Source organism: Triticum urartu, unplaced genomic scaffold, assembly GCF_003073215.2.
Source record: "Triticum urartu cultivar G1812 unplaced genomic scaffold, Tu2.1 TuUngrouped_contig_4363, whole genome shotgun sequence".
NCBI classification, from domain to species: Eukaryota; Viridiplantae; Streptophyta; class Magnoliopsida; order Poales; family Poaceae; genus Triticum; species Triticum urartu.
The window spans coordinates 1-10,394 of record NW_024114946.1 but is presented as its reverse complement, the minus strand read 5'-3'; the positions used below and the strand labels follow the sequence as shown (position 1 = coordinate 10,394).

At 41.3% G+C, this 10,394-nt stretch overlaps 2 protein-coding genes across 2 annotated transcripts; one reads left to right on the top strand and one right to left on the bottom strand.

Moving 5' to 3' along the window:
* LOC125527716 (D-3-phosphoglycerate dehydrogenase 1, chloroplastic-like) lies at positions 1-2,417 on the top strand (the record flags this gene model as incomplete). The annotated part of the gene is given in 5 exon segments (XM_048692233.1): positions 1-149; positions 673-1,049; positions 1,149-1,259; positions 1,354-1,449; positions 1,539-2,417. Coding segments are annotated over 5 exon segments (1,299 nt in total). The 3' UTR covers positions 2,211-2,417.
* A 288-nt stretch (positions 2,418-2,705) lies between these two features.
* LOC125527717 (alpha-N-acetylglucosaminidase-like) lies at positions 2,706-10,221 on the bottom strand (the record flags this gene model as incomplete). The annotated part of the gene is made up of 16 exons (XM_048692234.1): positions 2,706-3,303; positions 3,382-3,460; positions 3,681-3,918; positions 4,516-4,760; positions 5,052-5,162; positions 5,477-5,575; positions 5,673-5,775; positions 5,883-5,992; positions 6,612-6,659; positions 6,893-7,010; positions 7,098-7,128; positions 7,683-7,789; positions 8,701-8,782; positions 8,864-8,958; positions 9,448-9,533; positions 10,057-10,221. Coding segments are annotated over 16 exons (2,010 nt in total), but the record flags the coding sequence as incomplete, so codon positions are not given.
* Positions 10,222-10,394: the final 173 nt, after the last annotated feature.

Here is a 10,394-nt window from a genome sequence, read left to right as displayed (position 1 = left end):
CAACGTCGATCTCGCGGCCGCCACCGAGCACGGCTGCCTCGTCGTCAACGCGCCCACCGCCAACACCGTCGCCGCCGCAGAGCACGGCATCGCGCTGCTCTGCGCCATGGCCCGGAACGTCGCCCAGGCCGACGCCTCCCTCAAGGCTGGTGAGTTTCTTTACTCGCGATCTGAATTCTGCGAGACTTTCTCTGTTCTATCGCGTTGAGGAACAGCACCTACCATCTCTCTTTCGTGCAGACGTGCGGTCGTGTCTTGTCCCGTAGATATATTGTTACTTTATATACGATGTTAATTATTTTCTGAGATGCCGAATCTTGGGAGGATACTTTTAGGAGAAAACAATCATAATTGTTTATCCCTTCGACTCGGTGCTTGATCTGAAACGAAACCGCAGGCTAGATGCGTGCAAAATGAGGATCTATTGAGCATTGGTATGGAGATTTATGTTTGCAGCCTCTCTTATAAACAATATCTGATCAATTATTTACAAATAGAAGCAGCAATACTACACACAGTGTTCTAGCAGTCATAGTGACCTTGTCGCCGCTTTTACTAATGCATTTTGCTTCAGAGTAATTTGATGCATTTCGGATGAAAATGTTCGCTGATGTTTATCTAACAGTAGTATTTTTCTACCTCGTTTGCTGACTTGACTCTTGTGTTGTATAGGCAAATGGGCGCGCACCAAGTATGTTGGTGTGTCTCTTGTTGGCAAAACTCTTGCTATCCTTGGGTTTGGAAAGGTTGGGTCAGAGGTTGCACGCCGTGCTAAAGGTCTAGGAATGCACGTGATTGCACACGATCCATATGCTTCTGCTGATCGTGCTCGTGCAATTGGAGTTGACCTAGTGAGCATGGAAGAGGCTATGACAACCGCCGACTTTATCTCATTGCATATGCCCCTTACCCCTTCAACAAACAAGATGCTCAACGATGAAGCCTTTGCGAAGATGAAGAAGGGTGTTCGGATTATAAATGTTGCCCGTGGTGGTGTGATTGACGAAGATGCTCTAGTCAGGGCCCTTGATGCAGGAATTGTTGCACAGGTCTGTTTAATTCTCTTCCCTTTGGTACTTCAAGCTTTGCTGAATTCTGGGCAGTTCTTTTACCCAGTCACGCTTAATATTTATATCTGTACATGCTAGGCTGCTCTTGATGTGTTCACTAAGGAGCCTCCAGCAGCAGACAGCAAGTTAGTGCTGCATGAGAATGTTACTGTGACACCACATCTTGGTGCCAGCACAGTAGAAGCACAGGTATGGTGAATCAGCGCAGAGATGCTGTGATGACCTGCATTAAGGTTATATTATCTAAACTGCCAAAATGCTGAAAACATCTCAAATTCCTTAGGAAGGAGTGGCTATTGAAATAGCTGAAGCTGTCACTGGAGCTCTGAAAGGGGAGCTTGCAGCTTCGGCCGTCAATGCACCAATGGTTCCCGCTGAGGTATTCATCTCTGTTCTCTGTTCTCTGTTGACTTCAACTTCCTTCTGTGACATCTGGAATCTGTCTTCATATCGTTGTGTTCCATACAGGTGCTTTCAGAGCTTGCACCTTATGTCATGCTCGCTGAAAAGCTTGGGCGCCTAGCTGTCCAGCTTGTTGCCGGTGGTGGCGGTATCAAGTCTGTGAAGGTGACCTATGCATCTGCAAGGGCTCCCGATGATCTTGACACGAGACTTCTCCGTGCAATGATCACCAAGGGTGTGATCGAACCAATCTCCGACGTTTTCGTCAATCTGGTCAACGCCGACTTTACCGCGAAGCAGAGGGGCATCCGTGTCAGCGAGGAGAAAATTGTGATGGATGGCTCACCCGAGACACCTCTCGAGTACATTCAGGTTCAGATAGCCAATGTGGAGTCCAAATTCCCCAGTGCGATATGCGACTCCGGACTGGTCACGGTGGAGGGGCGGGTGAAGGACGGCATCCCTCACCTTACCAAGGTCGGAGCGTTCGAGGTGGACGTGAGCATGGAGGGCAGCCTGATCCTGTGCAGGCAGGTCGACCAGCCTGGCATGATCGGGTCGGTCGGAAGCGTCCTGGGCGAGGAGAACGTCAACGTCAGCTTCATGAGCGTCGGGAGGATCGCTCCCCGCAAGACGGCTATCATGGCGATAGGCGTCGACGAGGAGCCCAGCAAGGCCACGCTGACCAAGATCGGGGAGATCCCTGCGATCGAAGAGTTTGTCTTCCTCAAGCTCTAGGCGCATATGATTTGCAAACTTGATTGTGCAATTTTGGCGTAGCTAGCTGGTTGGTCAGGGTCTAGGTGTTGTGTGGTCGTTCGGCGGAATAAGCTTGTTCGTGGGGATTTATGTGGTGGTTGTCGAGTTAGGTTTGGTATTTTGGTTAATCCATCTTATCTTATGTTTCAGCATGATGCTATTAATTAATAAGGAGGTCGCTGTCAATACTCTCTCTGCTTTACTTTCTGAACATGGGCGTGGTGGTAGACTGGTACTCTTATAAATGCCTGTGCCGTTCTAGATCTGCTGTTTGCTAGGCCACATGAGGCACCGGAAGTCCAGAGTCAAATAGGATCTAGGGTCACCAACCACCAGTCTTGTGAATGTGCCCAAAGGTCATGCCCACCACTGCTCAGTTCAGTGTACACGATGTGCATAATATAAGGGGAGAGTTGTCTACTTTCATTTTTATTTTTTGAGAATCATCTGCTTTTCATATCTGACAGAGCCCAGTTGAGGTTACCACAAATTCATTCAGAAAAATGTGTCAACATGTACACTTACTTTGGAACGGAGGGAGCAGTACGTTTTATTGCGAACACACCTGAAGTCACAACAGGGATGGCATTTGGTTCCTAGTATTATGATTACATACCAGCCAAACCGACGGAAAACTAACGGTATGTTTCACCGTGCAATCAGATCATGGAGTGAAAAATCACTGACCCAAACACCCAACTGTTTGATGAACTCTAGCTAAAACATCCCATCTGATCTTCTATAAATTTCCTTGAGAAACATACCCAGGAGCTTGAAATTTACAAGCTTGCAGGCTTTCCGAATGAGTCCATACCATCTAGCCCAAGTGAATCGGCGTTGCGCAGGTACTTTATGTACAGGGCCCGGGAGATGTTTAGGGTGTCTCCAGTGGCTGTGGTCGTGAAGACCTTCATGTCGCTCTGCCAGTTGTTGGTGAGGCTGATCCACTCCCTCCTCCATTCTTCCAACGCAAAAGGTTCGTTCTTCTTCAAGCTTGATATCAGGTGCTTGAAGTAGATGGCGGCCCTTGGCCCGTAGTAGTCCCGCAGCAGGCCGCTCCAGTACTTGTTTGCTGCACCGGAACTTGTTAAAAAGGAACATGGAGGAACACGGAGAAGTGGGCGGAAGGCTGTTGTGCTATGTGTCTTACCGTAGTCGCGTAGCAAGCTTGCTTTTGTTTCGGTGTTGTCAAACCACATCGTAATCTGAGTTCTAGCATTCCATTCGTACTGCATCCGTTTGAAAGCAGTTGTATGTCAGCAACGAGCAATAGTTAATAGTTCTGGAACATTACGGCTTGTATATAAGATAGCATCGCATCACAACATCAAGGCTTAATACTTAGTGTCCTTGTGCTCATAATAATCCAGAACAGGATGGATCTACCTTAGCAGTCTTTGACTTGTTTTCCGCTAGTTCTCATGAGGCAGTAAGAGAAGAGGGTGTTACCTGTATCTCTTGTTCGTGGTCTCGTGCAAGGCCCTTCGCACTTTCTAACCAAGGCCCAAGCAGAAATCCTTCATGAGAGGCCAGCAGCACGTCAAGATCCTCAACAATGTTTAGAAAGCGTTCACACAGGGTGGTCACTTGGTTTATGTTGTTTGATTTGTAGCCTTGGATTATCTTTAGGAAGATTTGGTTGGCGTATTTGGCCAGAGCCTGACGAGTCAAATCCACAAGGTCGTATCTGTTCCATTCATGTAAGACTGAATTAACTTATTTCACATGACCACTTGATGCTCCAAACAGGTATATGCACAAGTTCATTTACAAGAAAAAAACAACTTGGTCCCAAAAATTTCATCTCAGAATCACAATCAGATCATGTTTGGTATCAATTCAAATTAGTTTAGCTGAATAGAAAGCAATACGGAACATATCACGAAAGCAGGTAAAAACAATTCTAGGAGCAGATGGGAATAAAAAACTAAACAACTGCCACACCATCAAAGGTTCTGAAATGCCAGAAGATAATAGTCGGACAAAGTTCTGGATGTTTTTTGATTCAGCCGTTCAGAGTAGTTAGCATTAGCACAAAGCCTGTTGAAGATAATACTTTTTTGAGTTTGCCAATGACATATCAAATGGCATACTTTATCTTGCACCCCATAGGGACGAATTAAATCAAACTAGTCACTAATAAGCTGAGCATATTGAAGGATGATCAATGAAATTACAAAATGTGAAGATACTACTCGCTGCAATATCATAATACTGAAACATTAACCAAAAGAGTAACTATTTCATGCCATAGATTAAGCAATATGAGCACCTGTGCTCTTACCTGAACGTGTTGCTGTCAGATACCTCATCTCCATACTCAAGGAAAAGCTCTAGGGCATGTATAACAGCAATGGTATCATACCATATATGTGGTTGATCATATGCATCATTGGATGCATCCCTCACGACAGAATTCTCTGATGACATTGTAGAATAATTTTTGCTAGTTCTCGTACACAATCCTGGTGTTTGAATAACAAAAGGCTCAACATCTGGGAACGCCACTATCACATCCCGGTTTTTGTCCTATTACAATAATAAATTCATGAGCAAGATAACAATAGAGAACACAACCAAACCTTTAAAAGAATCACAGAAGTAAAATGAGCAAAAGTTTAGAAATAAAAGCTAAGAACAGGTGCACAACACAAAACAATGTAAACTCGGAAATGTACAGTTTTGTCACTTCACACGATTTCCTATTGCTAGGATATGCTTTTTTTTCAGAGATCTATTACTAGTGTATGCTTATCTAATGCTCGATGAAAATGGAATCAAGGTATGCCTACATATGGCAGATTTCAAATCACAACTTACATTTTTACCATCTGTACAGTTATATAGAGTTTGGTGCAAAATTCGCCAAGCATCTTGCAACCCAACAACTGATTTCCCGTATCTTCTTGTTGGATATGTCTCAACCCATACCTGAAAATAGTGAAAGTCTGATGAAATGGTTGCGCTAATTAGCAAGCTCTAAGGGCCAAAGCAACATAAATGAGAGAAGTGCACAACAAGCAGCATGCCACATTTGCTGCAAACTAAACACATCACAGGCTAATCTGATGAACTAGTTAATTCTGAAGCATACATCAAACAGAAAATGTGAAAAATATGGCTCAAAATCTTTATATATCTAAGAAACTAAATGATGTATTACATAGCAACTGCCATGTTACACAAGAAAAATAAATGTATTTATTGCATAAAGCTCGCTTAGAAAATGGTTAATGAAATTTCACCTGAAGATCCACTTGTCTGTGATGAAAACCCATTTCTGACATAAGGTCGTAAACAATAGGATTTTGCTCAATACCTTCCATAGACATGCCAACTCCAACCTAAAACAGACGCCGTTGTTCCAAGAAAGAGATCAGCACATGGAATGTTTGCTAGTTCAGTAGCAGCAACAACTGATTAAGCAAATGATGTATATACCATTGTGGACTTTTCACTTAGTCGAGCATCAATAGGCCCAGAAGCAACAGCATCCAAGATACCATACATTTCAAAATCCGCAGCAAAATTATGAAGCATGCACCTGAAGAAAAGATAGCACCAATTCCTTTATGGCAAAAGGAAAAAATGACAAGGTATGTTTTTTTAACTGAATAGATAGTGCGTTCATGGAGTGGAGAGATGACTTTCCAGATGTAGGGGACACCATAGAACTGATCAGAATTGATCCATACTGGTTTCACTTCAGCATACAGATCGAGAACAATCATTCGGCCAACTGGAACAGAATGCAGTAGTGCCTAACCAACACAGAATTCGATGTAAAAAAAGAGAAATCTCATAGCATAGAAACTGCACACTGTAATTAGGAAACACGACAATTTGGTGATGAGTAGCCAGTAGCCGCCTTTTCACAAGACTTCGGTAAAAAAAAGCATAGAGTTAATGACTAGAAACATAGGGTCTGTGCTCTTATCAATACTTGTTGAGTATGCCAGTTGTGGAATTAAGTATATGTCACCGCAGGCACTGACTTCCTAATTAGCATAAGCTGAATAAGTGAATACTATCAGAGCGGCAACCTGACAGATGGCATCCGTCCAAATTGCCCATTATTGGTATTATAATATGTTACTGGAACACTGAAGGCTTGTGCGGTAACAAATAAACGGGATCACCTCACATCATTGCAGTGTTCATTTTAGATACATCACATCATATCCCGCAAAAAAAAGATACATCACATCATAAATCCTAATTTTCAGAGGGACCGTTTCACTTGCACAAATCATAATGGAAATTATTTTTGTCATTAAAAATACATATCGCAAGAAAACTGCAATCTAACAAAAGGTTAGCAAAACTAACAGAACAGTACTTAACATATTATCAAAATATCAAACATTCATGAGATTGCACCTTCATTTGTGGGGGTTCCCAGAAAGGATCGTAAGTAAACAACCAACCCTGTAAATGATAATACATGTCAGTGAAAGTTTCATATCAAATATTCAAGTGTGTTTTCATACAGCAAGAAAACATTGGTAACTGGAAAGAGAATTATGCAACTGAAGAGGGGTTAGAACGAAAAAGTAAGCACATCAACCAAGATATCCATACCCTACAATCCTCGCAATTACATTTTACATACCAATCTATCGCAAGTGTTAACAACATTTTAACACTTCAAAAGAACTCACTTGCATTAACCAAATAGCATCATCATCACCACTTTGCATTGCCCTGAATGTCGCAGCACCCAAGGAAGAAATATAGTTTGGATCACTCAATGGAGGGGTGTTCTCATCAAAAGTATCACTATATGTACAGAAGATATCACCAAATGAGGCAATGAGTTCATCAAATGGGTACTCCTAATCATTTGAATGATAGAAAGAAACATACCAGTTGTATACATGACTTGTCCTACCATATTCTGTGCAAAGAACATCAAAACTCATCATATGTTTTAAGGATTGAATATTTATTCTGATAAAAAAATCTGTAAAGCAGGAAAATCTAGTACCTAAATAAAAGTTAGGCAATCTTCTAAAAAAAGCAAGCATATATCCATCCCGCAGTTGATTTTTTCCTAAACTATATTGACCAGGTGCCCAGGTTCATCACATTTTAAAACTAAGGAACTTTTATAGCATTCACCGCACGAAAACGAACTGTTGCACCAATTGGCAACATGTTGTCACTGCCTAACACATTACAGGCATGATTACAGAGTGGACCTTTGTTATCCTTCTGTTTTGGATATGACATACAAAATAACACACAGAGGGCTAAGTAATAGAGCAATTTACGCAGTAGTACTGACACTATTAGGGAATAACAGGTAAAGGAGCCAATACTAGGTCCTCTCTACTCTCATGATAAATTTCCAATCATGACACTAATTTTAGAAAAGGCATTGACTTGGGCCTGCTATCAAGATATCATGATTTACAAAATTGGAGTTCAGTTTTGAGTAAAACATCCTACCTCTGATTTGTTCTTCTATAAACAACTTCCCGATTTCTACATATAAGGGATCGGATGCATCAAGAAGATATGTGCAACACCACCGTGGGTTGCTGTCAACTGTGAACCTTAATATCACAGAAGAGAATGAAATAAGCGCATATAGCTTAAGTATAACCATAATGAATATGAACAAGAAAGACCTACATAACATCTGATAAATTACTTTACTTTACATTAGTTGATCCGCAAAAAAGTTATTCACATTTGTTGAGCTGTGTTAACAAATAATGTTGGTACAAATAGCTGGCATGCCTTAGGAACTTGATGCCAGTTTTTTTTCAACAATAAATTGATATACATACGAAGAAACACCCAATATTAAATGAGCAAGCAAAAGAGCAGAAGTTTGTTACGAATCGTAAGTGCTAATCATTGCTGGCATCAAGAACTATAGCGTGTCGAATGATCCAAGATTGATTCAGTCAACAGCCTACAGGCCAAAACACTCAGATGTGCAAGACATTCAGAGAACCGAATAGAAGGTATAAGGCCTTGTACAATGGTGGGTGCTTATGCACAGGTGCTTGAGAAAAAAGTGCACCGTTGCACGTCATCTTGCAATGCAGAGGTGCTAGGCACAGGTGCTTCGATAACTCAGATGTAGGAGTTGGCTCTTTTTTCTCTTCTTTATTCTGTCCAAAAAGGCTTGAAGGGAGCAGTTATTTTCTAAGCATTGGTCGGTACCGGAAGCTAACATTTGCTTCTGCCTCCAGCTCTAAGCACCGGTGCAGTCCAATATGAGTAGAAAAACTGGGTTTATTTCTATGGCACCTGGCTAAGCACCCGACGTTGTACAGGGCCTAAGGTACATTGTGACAACATCAATGAAAAACAATGATGGTGGAGCATGTGAATATATAAAATTGCTGAGAATTCAGCAGTGTCCAGAACTGGACATGACTCGATACGTTATATTCAAGTATTTCGTCACGGCAATAATATGCTCAGCGAGTATTGTTTAGAATATCACTCTTACCAGTTTCCAAGGTGGGTGACTTTAGCTGAGGGGAATTTTAACTTCAGAGCAGCAGGGATGTTACCAGAAAAGGCTGGAAGAACTGCAAGGGAAGGGAGGTGGATAGAGTAAAAAGGTGCAAAAAACAAAACTCAGAAATAGTAGAACTGTACTACAACTTCACCTGGGGACATGCCAAATGCATACATCCTAGAAAGAATTTTCTTCTGAAGAGTTAATTGATCATCAAGCCAAGTCTGAGGAAGAGGCCCACCCCATCTGACAACCATTTACAGTGTATTTATGAGTTCATTCAAGATAAAGCAACTTAGACATGATGTCGAGATTCAGAAATCCATGCAACTACTTATAACCGCTTCCACTAACTACGACGACTCACCCTGAATACATAATCTCATGACATGCTTTTGAATTAAGAAAAAGAACTGCATACAAAAAGACAAGATTAAAAAATAGTTAACCATTTCTGGCAAGTACTGAAGAGGAGACCAATGTCTTATTGGCAGTTAAGACAGCAAAATTCATAACTTGGCAACTTGATTGAGAAGACTTGGATCAGATTTAAGTTGAAGGTGAAAAGAATTCGAAAACTAACAGCATATCTTGTTTATAATGCAAAAGAATATGTGATCAACTAAGAGTCCTGTCATTTGAAAAAATTAGATGAGAGGCCGATATGCATGCGATCAACTAATGTTGTACCTCTGCAAGTATGCAAGGGTGGGATGAAACCATTTATTAACTTACCCATGCATATTGGCCATCCGAGACCATGAAAGAAAGGCCGGCCCACCAAAGAAATCGTCCAAATCAGATTTACTAATGTTGTACCTCTGCAAGTATGCAAGGGTGGGATGAAATTCAAATTACTAGCAGAATGATATAAAACTATGAGTTGAAACAATCACTAATGGACACAGGACATTATTGCCACATGGTATTTCACGAAATTAGTCGGCATTGTCTTAAACAACAGAGTACGACATGCAGAACCAAGGTTACATCATTTATTCTACCCAGAATCCCAGATGATCCTCCGCACTTCACAAAAGGACAACATTAAACATCATGAACCCAATCTAAATCATCTGTGCCAACAGTGCAACATGGCATCCCACTTGGAAATATGCTGAGGCACTTCCATGTTCGCTTGTCTGAATTGCCTTGATGGTCTACCTCTTGATTAGTATTCATGCTAGCATTTGCTGTTCCACATCACCGATCAGCTTATATTTCTACCTGAGATTCTAGGCTTTCTTTACAAAGATTTAATGATTAAGAACATACGGAAAATGCACAGTTTAAATTATTCAGTATACAGCATGTTTCAAAAAATAAACTCGCACACACACAGACCTGAAAAACCTTCTGCCATATAGTCTCTTGGCCAGTGAAAGCTAGAGGCAAATTGATTCCTTGAAGAGCCATCCAATCAATCTCCTTCTCCCAGCGCTCCCAATCCCACCAAGCAAAAGAATCTAAAAAGCAAGAAAAGTAATCTTTAAAGACATCATTACCAATACAAAAGGGTTAAACAATAAATTTTGTTTTTAAAGTCAGAATGAGCTCTTGAGAGAAGGAGTAACATCACTATTAGTAACCAGAATATTCTGATAACCAGAAACCATCCAATTGTATATAACAACAAAGGGGGGGGGGGGGGAATAAAAAAAAAAAAAAAAAAAAAAAGACAA